Source organism: Seriola dumerili, unplaced genomic scaffold (assembly GCF_002260705.1).
Source record: "Seriola dumerili isolate Sdu_G_001 unplaced genomic scaffold, Sdu_1.0 BDQW01002927.1, whole genome shotgun sequence".
NCBI classification, from domain to species: Eukaryota; Metazoa; Chordata; class Actinopteri; order Carangiformes; family Carangidae; genus Seriola; species Seriola dumerili.
Genome location: NW_019177182.1, coordinates 208,550 through 226,050, shown reverse-complemented (window position 1 = coordinate 226,050; position 17,501 = coordinate 208,550). Strand labels below are relative to the sequence as shown.

The following is a 17,501-nucleotide window of genomic DNA, read 5'->3' as shown; positions in this document are numbered from 1 at the left end:
TCTCTGAGTACTGCAGTGAGGAGTTCTCTGAGTACTGCAGTGAGGAGTACTCTGAGTACTGCAGTGAGGAGTACTCTGAGTACTGCAGTGAGGAGTACTCTGAGTACTGCAGTGAGGAGTACTCTGAGTACTGCAGTGAGGAGTACTCTGAGTACTGCAGTGAGGAGTACTCTGAGTACTGCAGTGAGGAGTACTCTGAGTACTGCAGTGAGGAGTACTCTGAGTACTGCAGTGAGGAGTACTCTGAGTACTGCAGTGAGGAGTACTCTGAGTACTGCAGTGAGGAGTACTCTGAGTACTGCAGTGAGGAGTACTCTGAGTACTGCAGTGAGGAGTACTCTGAGTACTGCAGTGAGGAGTATTCTGAGTAGTGCAGTGAGTAGTTCTCTGAGTACTGCAGTGAGTAGTACTGGTACCTGTTGGTGTCCTTGTCAACCAGCAGACAGTGGACCGAGTGTCTCAGACAGTAGATTCCTCCAAACACAGCACACATCCTGAAACACACAGCACCAGGTGAGTCACAGGTATTATCCAATCAGCACAGAGGAACCACGATGAACATCTACAGGTGAACTGAGTACATGTTAATAAGAGTCAAAGGCTCAACGCCGGAGGTCAGGTGTCCACATACTTTTGTCCACATCTGTGTGTCTGAGGCAGCTTTATTAAAGAGGAGGGTGTTTGAGGGCATGTTTACTTGATTGACAGGTGTGTCAGCTAATCACATTTAGCTGTGGTTCTCTCTCTCATCAGCCCCCCCCCCCCTTCAATTAATAACATAATCAAATTACAGCTCACTTCATAAATCAAAGTCTGTCTCACATTAAACAGTCTCTCCTCTCACTCACACACACACACACACACCTTTTCCCCTGCAGCTTTAACAGACTTTCATTCTCACACACATTAAATGTTCAGCAATCCGTCTGTCATCATGTGTTAATAACTGTGTGTGTGTGTGTGTGTGTGTGTGTGTGTGTGTGTGTGTGTCCTTGATTAAAAGAAAACAAAGCATTAGCTGTGGAGTTGCAGGAAAATTACAGCACACACACAAACATCAAGCGTGTGTGTTTAAGATCTAAATAAAAACGATGACCTAAAGAGAAATGTGAATTTTATTTAAACAAATAAAAAGGTAATTTTCTGAATAAAATTGTTTTTCTTCATAAAGTTTTTGACTAATAAAGTAAAAGTAAAGAAATAAAATAAAAAACCTTTTCAGTAAAAATAGTTTTGTTGAAGTTATGACTTTACATCAGAGTGAAAGTGTCTGTTCAGACTCTGAGATGATCTGGATTAAAGATTATGAGTCATGAGACAACAGTTCACCAGCTTCATAAACTAAATATTAACTATATCTATAACTATAACTAGTTTAACTGACTAGTATTTCTGCTGCAGACTAGTTTTAATGTTTATTCACTGAGTCGAACTGATAGTTCAGGTTATCAGACGTTGTGTGAGGTAGTTACTACAGACTGTAAATAAGGTGGGACGCCACAGGTTTCTGAAGCTCAGAGTGAGCTGCTCCACCATCGCCATCTTGGAGGTTTCTGACTCCTCTCCCTAACTCCCAGCTAATCCAAATATGGTCAAAGAGGAGCATATACTCACCCACCTGTCACTCAAAGAGGCCACGCCCTCAATCCTCCATTACTTTAGTCCTTAATAAAATGTAAACAGGTGAGTTATATAAACAGTAGTTATGAAGGAGGAAATTAGCTCTAGAGACCAAAACAGTTTTTGTACCAGGCTGTAAACATGTTGATTTCTGCTGTAAAGTTGGACATTTTAACATGGGAGTCTATGGGGACTGACTCACTGTTGGAGCCAGACTCTAGTGGTCGTTAGAGGAACTGCAGCTTCTGGTTCTTCACTGTTAAAGTTTCTCACCTGCTTTACTTCTGTATTACTACACTCTACACCTGCACTGCAGATCAGCTGTTTGAGTCACACAGGTGTGTTTGACAGTGACGATATTCAGTGTGAACTCACATTGTTTCTTTAAGTGGATCCAACATGTTTTTATTCCAATGACCATCTGTACCTACACTGATCAACTGCAGGTGACACTGAGCACAGGTAACTACCTCACACAACCCTGTGTCTGATATGTGTGTGTGATGAGCAGTAATATCCGCTGAAGATCATCTAATATGTAAATGAGCTGAGCCCTGGGCGACACCCTCCTCATTAATATTCACATGCTGCTCTAATGAGACAGCAGCGTCACCATGACGACCAGCTGATCGTCTCTGGAGAACTTAAAGACCACAGGAGTCAGACAGAACTGACAATACATTGATGTATAAATCTACTATCTAGTAATAATAGTAATGCACACAGGCGTACTAATACTACTACTACTAGTATCCACTCATGTGGTACTTAGTACACAGCAGTAGTACTGGTAATAGTAACAGTAGTAGTGACAGTGGTAGAGGCAATATTAGTATCATTACTATTGACAGACAGACAGGTAAGACAGGTGAACAGACAGGTAGACAGACAGACAGGTTCTTACCTACAGAAACACTGTGGTATCTCTCCAAGGCCATAGACAGGAAACAGGAAAGGCGTGTTGCCGTAGCGACCCAGGCAGCGCAGGAAGTGACGTGTGGAGGTAAGCCCCACCTCTGTGGGTGTGTCCTCTGTCACCATGGCAATGGAGTGAAGCAGGAAGTGCTGCAGGTTGTCTCCCAGCTGCTGGTCACGCAGGTACTCCAAATATGGCCGACCGTTATAGGCTGGTAGGAAGAGGTAGATACAGTACTACATTACCCACAATGCCCTGATGGTAAGAAGGTGGTTGATGTCAGCAGGTAGACAGGAGAGATGTCTCACCGTGCTGCTCCTCTGTCTCCTCCAAACAGGAAGTGAGGAAACGCATCAACTTCCTCTTCTCCACCACAGACAGCTGACGACTCGCAAACACATCAGCTCGACTGCAGGGCACCTGAGAGACAGACAGGTAAACAGACAGACAGGTAACACATCAGCTCAACTGAGGGGCACCTGAGAGACAGACAGGTAACACATCAGCTTGACTGAGGGGCACCTGAGAGACAGACAGGTAACACATCAGCTTGACTGAAGGGCACTTGACAGACGGACAGTCACAAAGAGACAGACAGGTAAACAGGCAGTTTGTACACACCTGTTCCACGTTGCCGTGGCGATAGGTGAGTATCCTGGTGACATTCTTGAACTCTGCATAGCGACTGACGTTTGATTTGATGAGCAGATCGACCAATGAGCCGCGAGAATACATCAGCTAGAGCAGAAGAAGAAGAATTGTAAGGTTATGGTTGCCATGGAAACTGACAGAAACTGTGTCGACTGGTTCTGAATCATTTAACAACTTCACCAACCAATGAGATGGCAGTCAGTCACAGCGAGCGATACAATTGGCTGGAGCCAGAATGTTGAGACAGAAACACAAACAGGCCGTTGCTAGGTTACGTTTTGATAAACTATTCTGTTACCTTGGAGACGAGGTCGATGTTGAACCTGCGTCCTTCCTTCACCAGCTGAGCGTAGCTGATCTTCTTCCTGGTTGCCTCTGATTGGCTCTGAGCTGTAGAAGGGCATGGCTTGTCTGCCTTTGGCTCCTCCCCCTCTAAGTGACTAGCCTGTGATTGGACGAAACATCTGTTCTGATTAGCTATCATACAGAGCTGTTACAGCACAGTAACTAATCAATTAACAATAACTGATAGAGCCTCTGATTGGTCAGAATATCTCATCCAATCACTGAGCCTCCCTCCTCACCTGCCCCGCCTCCTCTTCATCAGCTGATTCCTCTGGTTTCTCTTTCGTTTCTTCGTCCTTTGAATCTGGAAGAAAAACAAGAACTGATTCTCCTCCTGTGGATCCGGATCCTGATCCAGGATTTAAGAGACTGAAGTGTTTCAGTGACAAATCAATATTTACTATTGATAACTAATAAGAATCAAACCTGCAGATTCTGTCTCTGGTGTTTCTTTAACAGCATCTTCATCATCAACTACTGTTTCTTCTTCTGTGGTGTTTGGGGGATCAGGACTCTGAGCTTCCTCCTCCTCGTCTTCCTCACTGGAAACAAACACACCTGCAGGTCACTCATGAGGACAGGATCAAAAACTGAGATATGAAGAGATAAAATGATCAACACTCTGAATCTCTATCAGTCACATGACAACACTTCCTGCACAGACATTTCACATTAAAAGCCTTTCAAAACCTTCAAACTTTTACCTGTGAGAGAAAAAAATACTGAATCTAAACAAATCAATCAATCAATAATAAACAATACATGTCTCTTGCGTTGACTCGGCAGTTTACCTGGTGAAACAAAACACTTGCAGGTTACTGATGGAGGCGGAATCAGAGGTAGACAGGTAGATTAGCTCCTCCCCTTCCTGCAAAAGGCTCGACCAATCCTGGACCTCCTCAGGCTGAGACTCCTACAAACACAGACAAACAGACACACAGACACACACACTACAACAATCACTGATGGATTTACACTGTCCATCTGATCAATAATCTGATCAATAATCTGATCAGCCCTAAGAGAGTCACTTCACACCAAAACACATCCTCCTTCCTGTCAGCAGCAGTAAATCCTCCATGTTTGTAGTTTTTCTGCAGGAACATGGAGCAGAGCTCAGCAGCCAATCAGAGCACAGCGTTGTACTCACATGGTGCTGCTGTATCCAGGTGAGCAGGCCGTTAAAGGTGAAGCTGGCCCAGTTCGCTGCATAATAACTCTTCCTGAAAACACACACAGGAAGCTGTCACTTCATCCTGAGGAGACACCTTTCACAATAAAAGCCTGACAGAAACACAAACTGCTGCAGGTTTAATTATCATCTATTTTATTTTCATATTAGCTTTAACTTTAAACTCTCCATTGATCAGAGACTCACACACTCATCACTTTATGACTTATTGATTATCAATAATAGCTTCAGTATCAGGACTGACCTGTCGAGGTGGAGAACCCTCTGTCCGACTCTGGAACAGGCTGCTGCTACCACCGACTCAGCAAGACCTGCACACACAATCAATACAGTCTATCATCAACAATCTATAGTCTATTATCAATAATCTATAGAGTGGAACTGGGCAGTATATCGGGATGTTTTATAAGATATACTGTAAGTTGAAACAAACCTGTTCATATTGTCAGTTTGATGTTGTAACCAACCATCAACCTCCAGACTGAAACATGAAGCTGCATCTTTGTTTACACCCACTCATGTGGTTGTAACATAACCTGCACACAAGCCCCGCCCTCACTGATCCAGTGTGTACAAACCATCAGTTACAAACTCACACTGTGAAATCACTGGTTGATGTAATCAACATCAGACTGTTTATATACTGTATGAACATGTAGACACACTGTACAGGACCACCTGTCTGTGTATAAAGTCACTTATCACCCCTTGCTCCACCTGTTTCCTGCAGGCTGACTCATATGTACACACTGTTTGTTGTTCCTATGTGTGTATGTTTTATGTGTACACAACAGTCATATGTTCATTTTTATATGTTTCTGCTCAGCTTTAAATTCATTGTTTACATGAACACACAATAAAGCTGATTCTGACACACACACACACACACACACACACACACACACACACACTCTCTCTCTCTCTCTCTGTGCTGATTCATGATGACAAACAGCCAGATAAACAAAGTTAGCCTGTTATAAACGTCTTCACACCGATACTAAATCTCTCCTGAACTGAAGCTTCAGTGATGTTCTTCACTTTTACGTCACTTTGGATAAAAGTGTCTGATAAATGAGTAAATGTAAATGATGCTAACTTCTAGTGTCATGCTAACATCACGTGACGGCAGCTGTCATTAGCATGTTAGCAGCACGACAGGCTAACAGTAGTGTCAGTGCACAGCTCTGAGCGGCACAGAAACATGAAGGATGAAACTCCCGGTGCTAACGTTAGCAGCAGAGACAGCTCCGTTAGCTCCGCTGCTAACACGCCAGCAGCTTGTTAACGGACTGATGTTCGGTAACGTTTTAATTATGTTTTTCCCGGAGCTAACACCTGTCACTGAGAATGAATGGGCCGTTAGCCGCTAGCTAACGCCCAGGCTACACCCAGCCTGTGTCCCGGTTCGTACCGGTTTAAAACGGGATTCCGGGACCTTTTGATCCGATCCGTTATCAGAGGCACGTTCACACACACGAACCGGGTCAGAGCACGTAACAACAGCCAGGAGTTGGTTTACCTGTGCCCAGAATGACAACGTCAAATTCAGAAGGCAGATCCTCGGCAGCCATGTTGTTAACAGGGAAACACAGTCACGTGACCGTTAATAACTGCTCAGTCAATAATGATGTAATAATCGTGCATCAAATACATATACATTCATTCATATTAAATATTAATTGTTAATACTTTAATGTCTTTTCTGTTTTATTGTTCGTTTACAAAAATAAATAAACAAATATTAGTTTATATTGTGACCAAAGGCTGCGTTCACAGTGAAGTCTGTCATCTAATCTGTGACGTCATAACCACATCTCACAGCTACAGTCAGACCATCACTTGTATAAAATATACACATATGTAATATATGTATGTCATGGTTATAATATTGAACATGATAAAAGGTTACGTTTAACCAAGAGTTTATGGCTGAACATAATAATAATTCATGACAAGACTTGATTAAAAAGATAGTTCATGATTTTCATATGTTAACATAGCAATTCATTAGAAAGAGTGATTTAAAAAAAGAATAATAATTCATTATTTTCATGTGTCTTGAGTTTAAAATGTAAAAATGATGATTGATCATCTATTCTGTGTTACACTGCTTTTGCCTGGCAGGTATAGAAGACGACAATAGAGACAGTAACAACACATATAGATAAAAATAGTTTATTTTATACCACTTTTTGTTTACAACCTTTTACTTACCTTTTATAAAAATTCACTTGCATAAGTTATTTTTCCGGAACTTCAATTGTTTTTATTTTCTTTATCAAGTCTGTGGCGAATGTGCTGTACAGCGATTGATTGTTGTCCAAACGGAGCTGCCGTACTTTTCTGTCCAAGATGGCCGACCGTACTGCGCATGCGCTAAGCAAATCGGGTACGTCCGCAGATCGGGTAGCCCCAGATACCTGTTCCGTGTTGAGAGAGAAGCAGCATGGCTGACTGAAGAGAATACACACTAAATGCTAATGTGTCGTGCTCGTGTAGTTTTTCCACCTTTTTACTTTACCATTTTCCCCGGCAACGGGGCGTAACATGTACATATTAAATAAAAACATATGTAAAAAACTATACATAACACCTATAAGATATTGGAACAATTCGGTGACATACTATACATGTTACACAAATATATCCCACAGCCTGTCATTATATGTTATTATAAACAGTAGAGTGTAAAAGTCTCAGAATGTGAAGATGGACATTAAATTTAAAATTAATTATAAAAACATGTATAAACATAGATTTTTTTTCACATGTATGTTATTTGAATAAACTTGCATGAATAGATTAAATTTATATTGTTAAAATACATGGTTGCAACATGTTTTACCATGTAAAAATTAATCATAGATATTTTTAATATTTATACATATACAAATTTTACTGTGGGTATTTCATATGTATTATAATCATATATCTTCATATATCAGAGGATATATATATATACATATCCAGAGTCATATAAAATATTGCTGTGAAGTCTTGAGTAATGGCTAAAAAGGGTTTTGTGAGGTCACACTGACCTTGACCATTGACCAAAATCTAATCAGTTCATCCTTGAGTCCAGGTGAATGCTTTTACCAAATATGAAGAAATTCTTTCAAGGTGTTCCTGAGATATTGTGCTCATGCGAATGAGACGGACAAATGGATGGACAACCCGAAAACAAAATGGCTGCCGGTCTGACTGTCACTGGCGCGGAGGAATAAAAACTAACTAAACTAAACTGAAACTGAATAAATATTTGAATAAGACATCAGGGCAGAAACTTTTTCTTAAACACAAACGTTTCTTCTCTCCTCCGTCCAATCTGATTTCTCATCAGAAGGGTCTTTGTCTCCTGTTTGGATTCTGATTAGTGTAATTTATGTAACAGTGTCTGAGTGTTGTTTATTTTAGATCTGATGTGGAACAACATGTGGTTTGTAAACAGATTATTTATGTATGTTGTCTAATTAATGTCCAACTGTTTGTTTCATACAAAGTGCAGTTTGGTCTCATCAGTCAACTGGGAAATAAAGTGTGAGCCATGTTGTTTTAGGCACAGCTCCATCTCCTGTCCTCACTGTTAAGTAAATTATCAGATAAACTCAGGAACACCGTCTGAAAATTATAAGAGTAGGATATTTATTCTTGCAGCAAGGGAACAAGTTACACACAAGAGCTCGCAGTGCAAATGTTCAAAGAATGCAAGATTCACCCAGGATTTATACACAGAACATATGAGAGTGACCTCACATTTTTGCTGATATGAGATACACTGACTTGATTCATGCCTTATCATAGCTAATGTTTGGGTGTAGTGGCTGGGAGGAGCAGCGAAGGTCACTGCGCTCCTCTCTGACAACTCCTGTCTTGAAAACAAACACAATGTCAAAATAAGAAAAGTTCACTTCAGGACATTACAGTTTCTCTGTAGGATAGTTATGTTTATCATAAAGTATCACAATCTTTCCAACATTTCCCTCCTGTTTATACTTTATGAACTTCTAGTAAATAAAAACTCAATTAAAAGCATTTTATCACACAATGAGAATTCTTACTATATACATACAGGTGAATTAGGTTCATCCGTATTTTCCACACACTACTCTTCTTCACAGATTTTCATAGTGTACTTCATAGTTTGTTCACCCATCATCACAAGGCACATTCTCATACAATACTTTCATTATCCTCATCGGTTGGTATGTGTTGGTACATCATAGTTTTTGTCATGGCGGTATCAATCAGCCTTTGGATGAGTCCTCGTAGACATGGTATGCAACCGCAGACAGAAAGACAGAAAGAAGAGCTGCTGCAACTGCAATAGAGACTAGAAAAGAAGAGATTAATTCACTCCACCTCCCAAACCAATTCTCCATCATTCTGGTAAAGGGGTTGTCTACACCAGCATTTTCTGCCAGCTCCTGTGAGAGAGCTGTCAGGCCTTGGATGGCTCTAGTAATGCTTCCATCAGGGGCTGTATTGTTTGGAATAAAGGTGCAACACATCTCACCGAACATCTTACAAACCCCTCCTTTCTCAGCTAAGAGCATATCCAGGGCCATTCTGTTCTGCCATGCCATCAGGCTTGTTTTCTCTAATTGTTCAGCTATACCTTTAAACCCATCTCGTGTGTAGTTCACAAACCGTTGTTGTTTATAATAAATGTAATTTATCCAATCTACATTTTTATTAATTGTAACCCACCAAAAGAACAAAGATTCAAATTTGAACATTCCTTTTGATGCTACAGGATCGGTCAAGGGCAATACATAGAATGGCATAACCAATTGGATCAGAGCACATTTCCCTTTCCAGTCATAAGGTAACGTTGACCTCAGTGTTTTTCCTCCACAGAACCACCACACATCAGCACCAGTCGTCCTGAATGCCTGTGCCGTTAGTTGATAATGTAACGTTGCACCACGACAGCTCCCCCACATCCTGCCCCAATCCCCTTCGCTCGATACGGGTGTAATTACCTGCATACGGGCTGAAGTGAGGCGGTCATGTTTCTGCAGTCGGAGGGAACAGATAGTGCAAGGTGGTACAGTCTTCAGAAGGGTTAGGAGAGTTGAATAGTCTGATCATACACTGGAATCCATCTGGATCATCGTTTTGATTTAAGGGAAATGGAACTGTGCCTAACCCAGGCCTGGCTGCCGCACATGCTAGACAATTGGTTGTATTTGGTTTATTGTTTTGTGCAGTATAAATTAACCATCGAAGCCATTCATTTGTCTCAACAAACCCTGTCTCAATAGCTACTTTATCCATTATGGTTGCATTAGTGAGATCTAGGTAAGTCACAATAGGCCCGTTCTGTAGTTGCTCTGGAATACTGGTAGAACTTACATTGAACATTTATGGGCTTCTTGGTTTTGGCCACAATGTCTGACAGAACAGAGATCGAACTTTGCTGTATTACTTTGTCCCTCAGTAAAGGTTAGTGTTAACGGTGTCTTACTACCACTCAGTGATCTGTTCCCTACTTTGATTTCCTCTTCAGCAGGGGTTCTGTCAGTGGTCGTCTCGGTCTCATTGAGTGGGTGTTGGCTCTTGCTTACCTGCAACTCAAACCATATCATTGGGAGCATAATGATAAGTGTTATACAGAGTAAACAACAGATGGTACCCCTGAGGCCACAGAGGCCTGGTTGTCTAAACGGATGCCATGGTCGTGGCCTATCCATGTTTATTTTTAGGAAATAACTCAACTTAACAGATAAATTATTAATAGGACTGGATTAATAGGATGCTAATGCTAAGAATAACACAGTAAATATAGTAAGCAGGTTAATGCTAGAATCTTCGTTTTCACTCCACACTATTAAAGCTATCCCTTTTGGTGTTTGGCAAATAGGAATATAATTTAAATTGATTATTTGTTCATTTGTCATCAGAGTCTCTTTCGGAGAAAGCCAGTAACCCCAGACACTTCCCTCCTACTATCTCCAGGTACTGATGGGTTCTTCACTGGTTTGAGACAAGGGACCCTGTTGGTTTCACTCCCCTTTGTAGCCAGACTATCCCATGGAGATGCTGAGGTCAGTGTTCTAGGTCTCACCTGAGTCTTCCTCCAGAGAAGATAGCTGAAGTGCTTTCTTACAGTGTGAGAGATGGATCCAGGAGCCTCTTTCTGCGATCTTTACTGCCGTTGGTCAGGAGAACCTGGAACGGTCCTTCCCACCTTGGGCTGGACCAGGTCTTTTTTTTAATGACTTTGACAAACACCCAGTCCCCCGGAACAACGATAGATGTTGGTTGTTCAGGCTCCTGTGTTGGAACAGAGTTAGCAGATTGAACACTTTTGTTAGTCAACATTTTCTTCATATAATCAGCTAATGTCTCTTCTGCTGCTTCATCAGTTCGAGTGAATGGTTTCAACTGTGGGATCACGTAAGGTCTCCCATACATCATTTCAAATGGTGTAAGACCTGTGCCTGTTGGTGTTACATGTATGTTCAACATTACTAGTGGTAAACAATAAATCCAATTCTTTCCTGTTTCCTTCATAGTTTGGACTTTATAGTTCCATTTAATCTTTCCACTTTTCTTCCTCTTCACACGCCTTGCATGAATTGACAGGTAGATAAACTCCATCCCCAATTACTACACGGACAAAGAGGCTTAAGTTGACTTCTTTAATGCAGCAACTGGCAGTAGGGTAAAAGGACGATGCTTTCAAAGACTTGAACGTCTGGATGATGTCCGAAGAAAAAGGCATGAACTTTCCCTCTGCTCTGACATGGAGAACTGCCTAGACACTTACTGATGATGTCATTAACTAGAGACACAGATTACCTGACCTAAATGACTGCTATACAAAACCAACAGCAGGAGGAGCTATTTAACAAAATGAAAGTAATTGACTGATAAGGCAGTACACCACTAATCCTGCTGATTGGGGGTGGTATGCACAATGATTTTTTAGTTCTATATTTAGATTGTTCGCTATTAGAGTGATGATGTTGTTGACAAAATGTTTTCCATTATCACTATAAATTCTTTCAGGAATACCGAATCGTGGTATTATTTCTTTAACCAAAGCTTTTGCAACTGTTAGTGCGTCTGGGTTTGCGCAGGGAAATATTTCTACCCATTTTGTGTGCATATCGATTATTACCAGGCAGTATTTCTTCCCTTCACATTTATTAAGTTCAACAAAATCCATACAGATGTGTTGGAACGGATACTCAGGTTTTGGAAATTGTCCTCTTCTAGGGCTTAGATTACCTTGTGGATTATATTTTATGCAGATTTCACACATTGAACAAAAATTTTTAGAGTAATTTGTAAACTCGTATGTTGTAAATGTTTGCTCTCTTGCATGAACCATCCCTCCTGTTGAGACATGACATTGTCCATGGCTCAATAATGCAGCATACCTGAACAAACTACGTGGAAGTATAGGTTTGCCTTGTGGTCATACATAGATGCCGCTGTCCTTTTGTTTTGCTCCTTTCTTTTTCCACATGTTGTGCTCTAGGCGATGTTGTCTGATGCAGCTAGGGGCGTGTCATAGATTAGGGCTGACAATGGGGAGGTTATTGTTGCATAATTGGCGATCCAACTTCTGCAAAAATGTATCATGCCCAGAAATGACATCATCTGGTGCTTGGTCTGAGGTTTTGGTGCTTGTAAAATATCTGTTTTTCTCTCTTTATCTAAGTGTCGTCCCTCTGCTGAAAGACAATAACCTAAATATTTTACTGTCTCTTTACAAAGCTGTAGTTTCTTTTTACTTACTTTATGTCCTTGTTCAGCTAGGAACTTTAGCAAAGCTACTGAGTCCTCTTCACATGCTTGTTTTGTGGCTGAGGCCAAAAGAATATTATCAACATATAATAAAACCTGGCTTCCTTTTGGAGGTTGAAATTTTGCTAAATTTGCATAATCTGAGAGAATATTGTTGGACTTTCACAGTATCCCTGGGGAATGCGGGTATAAGTGTATCTTTTCATTTTGTAGGTAAATGCAAACCACAACTGTCTGTCTTTATGAACTGGACCAGAGAAAAAAGCATTACTGATGTCGCAGACAGTGAAATATCTATTTTCTGGTTTCAACTCCTTTAACAGTGTATGTGGATCTGTTGGTGCCCTCGGTACCACAGCTTTATTCACTGCCTGTAGAGCTTGTACCATCCTCCAGCCAGTAGAGGGTGCTGTTTCTTAACAGGGAATAGTGGTGTGTTGCATGGAGAGTCAGGACATTCAATTATGACTCCTGCCTTGATTAGGTCATTAATGATGGCTCTGTCCCTGCTTCAGCTTCAGCTTCAGGTTTTAATGGATATTGCCTTTGATGCAGTCTAAATGATGATTTCAGTGTTATGGAGACTGGTGCTACCCCTTTGATTAATCCCACATCTGCTGTCCCTTGTGACCATGATTTGGATGGAACTTCTTTTAACAGCTGTTCTTCCTTTTCTGTTAACACATATATTTCTCATGTTCTTGATTTTGATTCATGTGAGTGTGTGTTAGGTCTGGCATCGGTTACCCAGCTCAGTTTCTGGCTGTATGCTCTCAGACTGGGGGAGTACTGGATATTTTTACTTACATCTTCCCAATCTGAGGTTTGTTCACACTCTGTCACAAATGTCCCCACATCTGGCCAACGTGTTGTTTTTGGCTTTGATACAGACACATGTGGGGCTGAGAGGGATCTATACAGTTTCCTCATTTGTGGAGTTAGATTACATGCTGCTCCGCAAAATCCTGTTTCGTCCCATTAAAGGTTTGTCAGGGTCAGTTTTGTTTGAGACATTTTGTAAAACTGTTTCTCACAGTCAGGATTTGGTCCTGTGGTGTGTTTATAATACATGGTGCAATGTAACTCAGCTGGTTTTATAAAGTCTGCTGTTGGAGGAGCACATGATGTTCCTTGTTCTGTTAGAGGAGATGTAACTGAGCTTGGGCCTGTACCTGCAGGATCTAGGCTGTACCAGTACTGTGGTGGTTTTACACTCTGTAAAACTAATGTCTCTGCACGTTTAACCCTGCGCTGTGCAACTAACCCACCATCACAGGGTACTACTGCTGTGTCTAATTCTGCCAGTAAGTCTCCTCCCAATAGGTTCACTGGACAGATGTGAGACAGGACTAATTTAATGTGTGTCTGCTTATTTGTTTCCGGGTCTGTCACCGGTGTTGTTTGTGATAAAGCTTCTTTATGAACTTTTGCATTTGCTGATTTTACATAGATGACATCGGAGGATCTCATTATGTCTGGTACATCGTCAGGATGTACTACAGATCGTGAAGCTCCGGTGTCACAGAGAAAAGTTACTTCACTTCCTCCAATTATTAGAGAAACTTCTGGTTTTATTTCCTGATTTAACATTAAATCAATATGTTGTAAGTTCAGTATTTCACTGTCTTCTCCTGCACTCTCTGTTTCTGTGTGACCTTTCTCTCCCCGTCACCCTGTGGCCGTCCACGCCCTCCTCCTCGTCCACCAGCTCTTCCTCCCCGGCTCCGCCCTCTTCCTCGTTCTGTCTGAAAGTCCACAGCCTCTCCTCCATCATCAGTAAACACAAAAGCTTGTCCCCTTTTTTGCTTTTTCTTATCTTTAAAATGACATTCTGCATGTTAACAATGTTGTAGAACACTGGTCAAGCGTCCAGTACGATAATCTATCACGTGTTTCATTTCGAAGCTACTGATTTGAGGTTGACCCCTCTGAGGAGAGCATTTTTGAGCTGTTGTTCATATCTTCTTTTTAGATCTCTCCCTTCATCCACTCTCTGCATTACTGTGGCAACTGTGGGTGCGGCTGCCGGTGGTGGAGGAGCTGTTGGACTTGTTTGTTCTAACGGTCTTAAGTCAGGATATCCTGCAGACTGGTCTGCCTATGGTCTGGGTCGGGTGGAGGACCTGGCATTGGTCCCAGAGGAATGTCTGTTCTGTGGCTTCTCACTACTACAGTGACATCTTCTCTGTCAGTCAAAGCCATTACTTCAGTCTTTGTCTCTGTCTCTGTCTCAGTCTTTTTACCTTCTTTACCCTTTTTTATTCCTTCTTGCCTTTTCCTGGCTGCTGCTAACCAGTTTCCTGCTTGTATAAGACCCATAAGACTCCTTTCACTCTTTGTAGGCTTCCCCTTTGTCTCTTCTTCTATTCTCTTCACTAACTCCTGACAGTCACCTGTTACTAGTTTTCCTGAAAACCTGTATTTCTTTTCCCATTTTTTAAAAGAATTTTAAAATTAAAATTATAATTATAATTTCTATAATTTTCTCTTAGCTAGGAGTTATACACAGATATTGCAATTATTAAATTATCCTCTTGTAATACAGGTGCCCCTATAATTTGAGAAACTGACTGTTTCTATGAGCTTGGGTCCTCCACCGAGGTCAAGTTCATCTTCAGTACTAGTGGATTTGTGGTGTGACACTCTTCCACAGATATCTTTTACTATTAGTGCGGGTACAATTGGGTTAGGGTTTTCCACAGTTAAGGGTAAATGCCGCCCAAAGACCACACCATGGCAGCTTCGAAATTACAGCATCAGCATACGGGCTGCACTCAATGTTACTGGTTTCTCAAACCATGCTCATCCAACGTCAAAAACATCCGGGAGTTCGGAAACCGGTTCTTCCACAAAAAACACACACAGCGCTTTCACAATCCTTATATCCACGGCGCACAGCACACAGCCCGAGCCTGAGGCTCCGTTCTGTGTTCAGACAACTATGTTCACTCCAACATGCGTCTGGGGTCCAACTAGCCCCCCTTCTAGTTCTCTTTCTTGTTTGTCCAAACACCTCGACTGATCAGTCAACTGCCAGATGTATCAAACAGCCAATAGGGGTTGCTCGTCTACGCTACTCGAGCCGTCTAAACCACTTAGCGTTGAACCACGGCACACACTTTACACAAGTGTCTGGCAGAACCTGCGCGCGTAGGTTTTTCACCCGAGACCGGTGTCTCCCCTGCTCTTCCACCACTCTCCTTCTCTCCAACAATTATTCAGTTTTACTTTTAGCTTCAATTATTAAATCATTAGTTCATTTCGAGTGCATCCATGAACAGCTGAGATTTCACCCACCGCCCCCACAACAAGTGCGCTGATGTAGCTTTAATTTTAACCTACCTTTACTGCAGTATTCTCAGCGACCTTGGAGCGGGATGCGTCGGCCTCCTTCCCAGCCTAGGATCCAAACTCGATCACGTCGGGGTCACCAATTATGTTGTGGCGAGAAGTGGTGGATCAAAAGGAATCAAACAGTCGAGACACAGGTATCAAGGCGGGGAGTCTCTCTTTATTCAATGCGGCCCACTTGCAGACATAGACGGAGACAGCAACCAACCACACAGGTCATGACATATCCTTTTATACCTCGAGTGGCTATGTGTGTGTATGTGCATCCTGTTTTTCCCAATCTTTTTTGGCTACGTGGTATAACTCTTGCCGAACTGTTGACCAACTCCTGCACTTTTGTTTCTCATGGCTTACACCCAGGTCATGGTGTTCTCTTCTCTTCTGGCAGAACACCATGACGCCCTCCCAGGTCATCGTTCTCTTACTGGCAGTGTGCCTTGGCATTATATCTATTCCTATTTACCTAATCTCTTATTACCAGATGTTTCTCACCAATCCTAAGTATCTTAGCCTGCTCAGTTGACTTCCTGACCATATCTTTTGTTATTGTTCCCACACTGTCTCTTAAACTCCTATTGGCGTCCAACCGGTTGATATCAGATCATACGTCTCTAGCCTTATGATTCTCCTACATGATCCTGGTCCCTTGTGAACATTAATCTCCAGTGATTGGACCATTGTTTTCTTTAAAGCAGCAGCTACTGCAATTCCCCATTTTCTCACCTGTGGCCAACCAGTTCGTGTGGAGTTCACCTGAGCAACTGGTCCTGTTTGATGAGTACCGCTTCAGTTATCACCGTGAGGTTTCCCTCTCTGTTACTCATCAAGACTCACACTCAGAAAATATTCTATCAATTTCTTTTTTTTTTTACTTTTATATTTTTTTTGTTTTGTTTGTTTTTACTGTTTCATAGTTCCCTGAACCATTTTAGGCCTTCTCTCACAATTTAACATGCGCACAGAGTAATTTATTCCTGTAGTCTTCTCACACAGACTATGGACTAATAGGGTCCTGGACCCTTTTCACAACACAATTTTACCTATGTTATAGTCTTTAATTTGACTCTCCTACCTTCTGATACAGACGTCCTGGTTTCTCTCTGTTCGTGGATCTCGTCACCTTCCCACAGTCCAGCAGATCCTGGCCTCTTTTTAACAGCAATTCTCTATGCTGGAGGACTTTAGTTCAGGAGTCCCAGACTCCCCCGTGCACGGTTCAGGTCCTGTCCTGGACAGTAGGAGAGGTTGTTGAGATCCGGCTCAAAGGACCAAGTTGTTAGGAAAATGATCAAATAAACTCAGGAACACCGTCTGAAAATTCACAAGAGCAGGATATTTATTCTTGCAGCAAGGGAACAAGTGACACACAAAGAGCTCGCAGTGCAAATGTTCAAGGAATGCAAGATTCACCCAGGATTTATACAGTGGCTGGGAGGAAGAGCGAAGGTCACTGCGCTCCTCTCTGACAACTCCTGTCTTAAAAACAAGAAAAGTTCACTTCAGGACATTACAGTTTCTCTTTAGGATAATTATGTTTATCTAGTCATAAAGTATCGCAATTTTTCCAACACACACACACACACACACACACACACACACACACACACACAGGAAGCCATAAGTAAATATCCCCTTCCTGTCTTTTACAAATGAATCTCGGTGGAGTTC

The 17,501-nt window shown here is 41.8% G+C and overlaps 1 protein-coding gene and 1 long non-coding RNA gene across 2 annotated transcripts in view; both read right to left on the bottom strand.

Annotated features, from left to right (window-relative positions):
• The window catches only part of LOC111239516 (rab proteins geranylgeranyltransferase component A 1-like), a 15,775-nt gene extending 9,474 nt beyond the window's left edge, over positions 1–6,301 (bottom strand). Inside the window, exons 1-11 of the mRNA XM_022769407.1 lie at positions 6,244–6,301; positions 4,969–5,035; positions 4,683–4,755; positions 4,324–4,445; positions 3,959–4,074; positions 3,772–3,836; positions 3,486–3,632; positions 3,158–3,274; positions 2,845–2,956; positions 2,525–2,747; positions 417–494 (exon numbers count right to left, since the gene is read on the bottom strand). Coding sequence (XP_022625128.1) covers positions 417–494; positions 2,525–2,747; positions 2,845–2,956; positions 3,158–3,274; positions 3,486–3,632; positions 3,772–3,836; positions 3,959–4,074; positions 4,324–4,445; positions 4,683–4,755; positions 4,969–5,035; positions 6,244–6,295 — 1,172 coding nt within the window. The 5' untranslated portion in view covers positions 6,296–6,301. The remainder of the gene's footprint in view (positions 1–416; positions 495–2,524; positions 2,748–2,844; positions 2,957–3,157; positions 3,275–3,485; positions 3,633–3,771; positions 3,837–3,958; positions 4,075–4,323; positions 4,446–4,682; positions 4,756–4,968; positions 5,036–6,243) is intronic.
• A 3,303-nt stretch (positions 6,302–9,604) lies between these two features.
• Positions 9,605–17,172, bottom strand: LOC111239481. The gene is made up of 3 exons (XR_002665867.1): positions 16,906–17,172; positions 15,825–16,010; positions 9,605–11,000 (listed from the first exon to the last, which is right to left on the bottom strand). It is a non-coding gene; the product is annotated as an uncharacterized LOC111239481 (long non-coding RNA).
• Between the last annotated feature and the right edge of the window lie 329 nt (positions 17,173–17,501).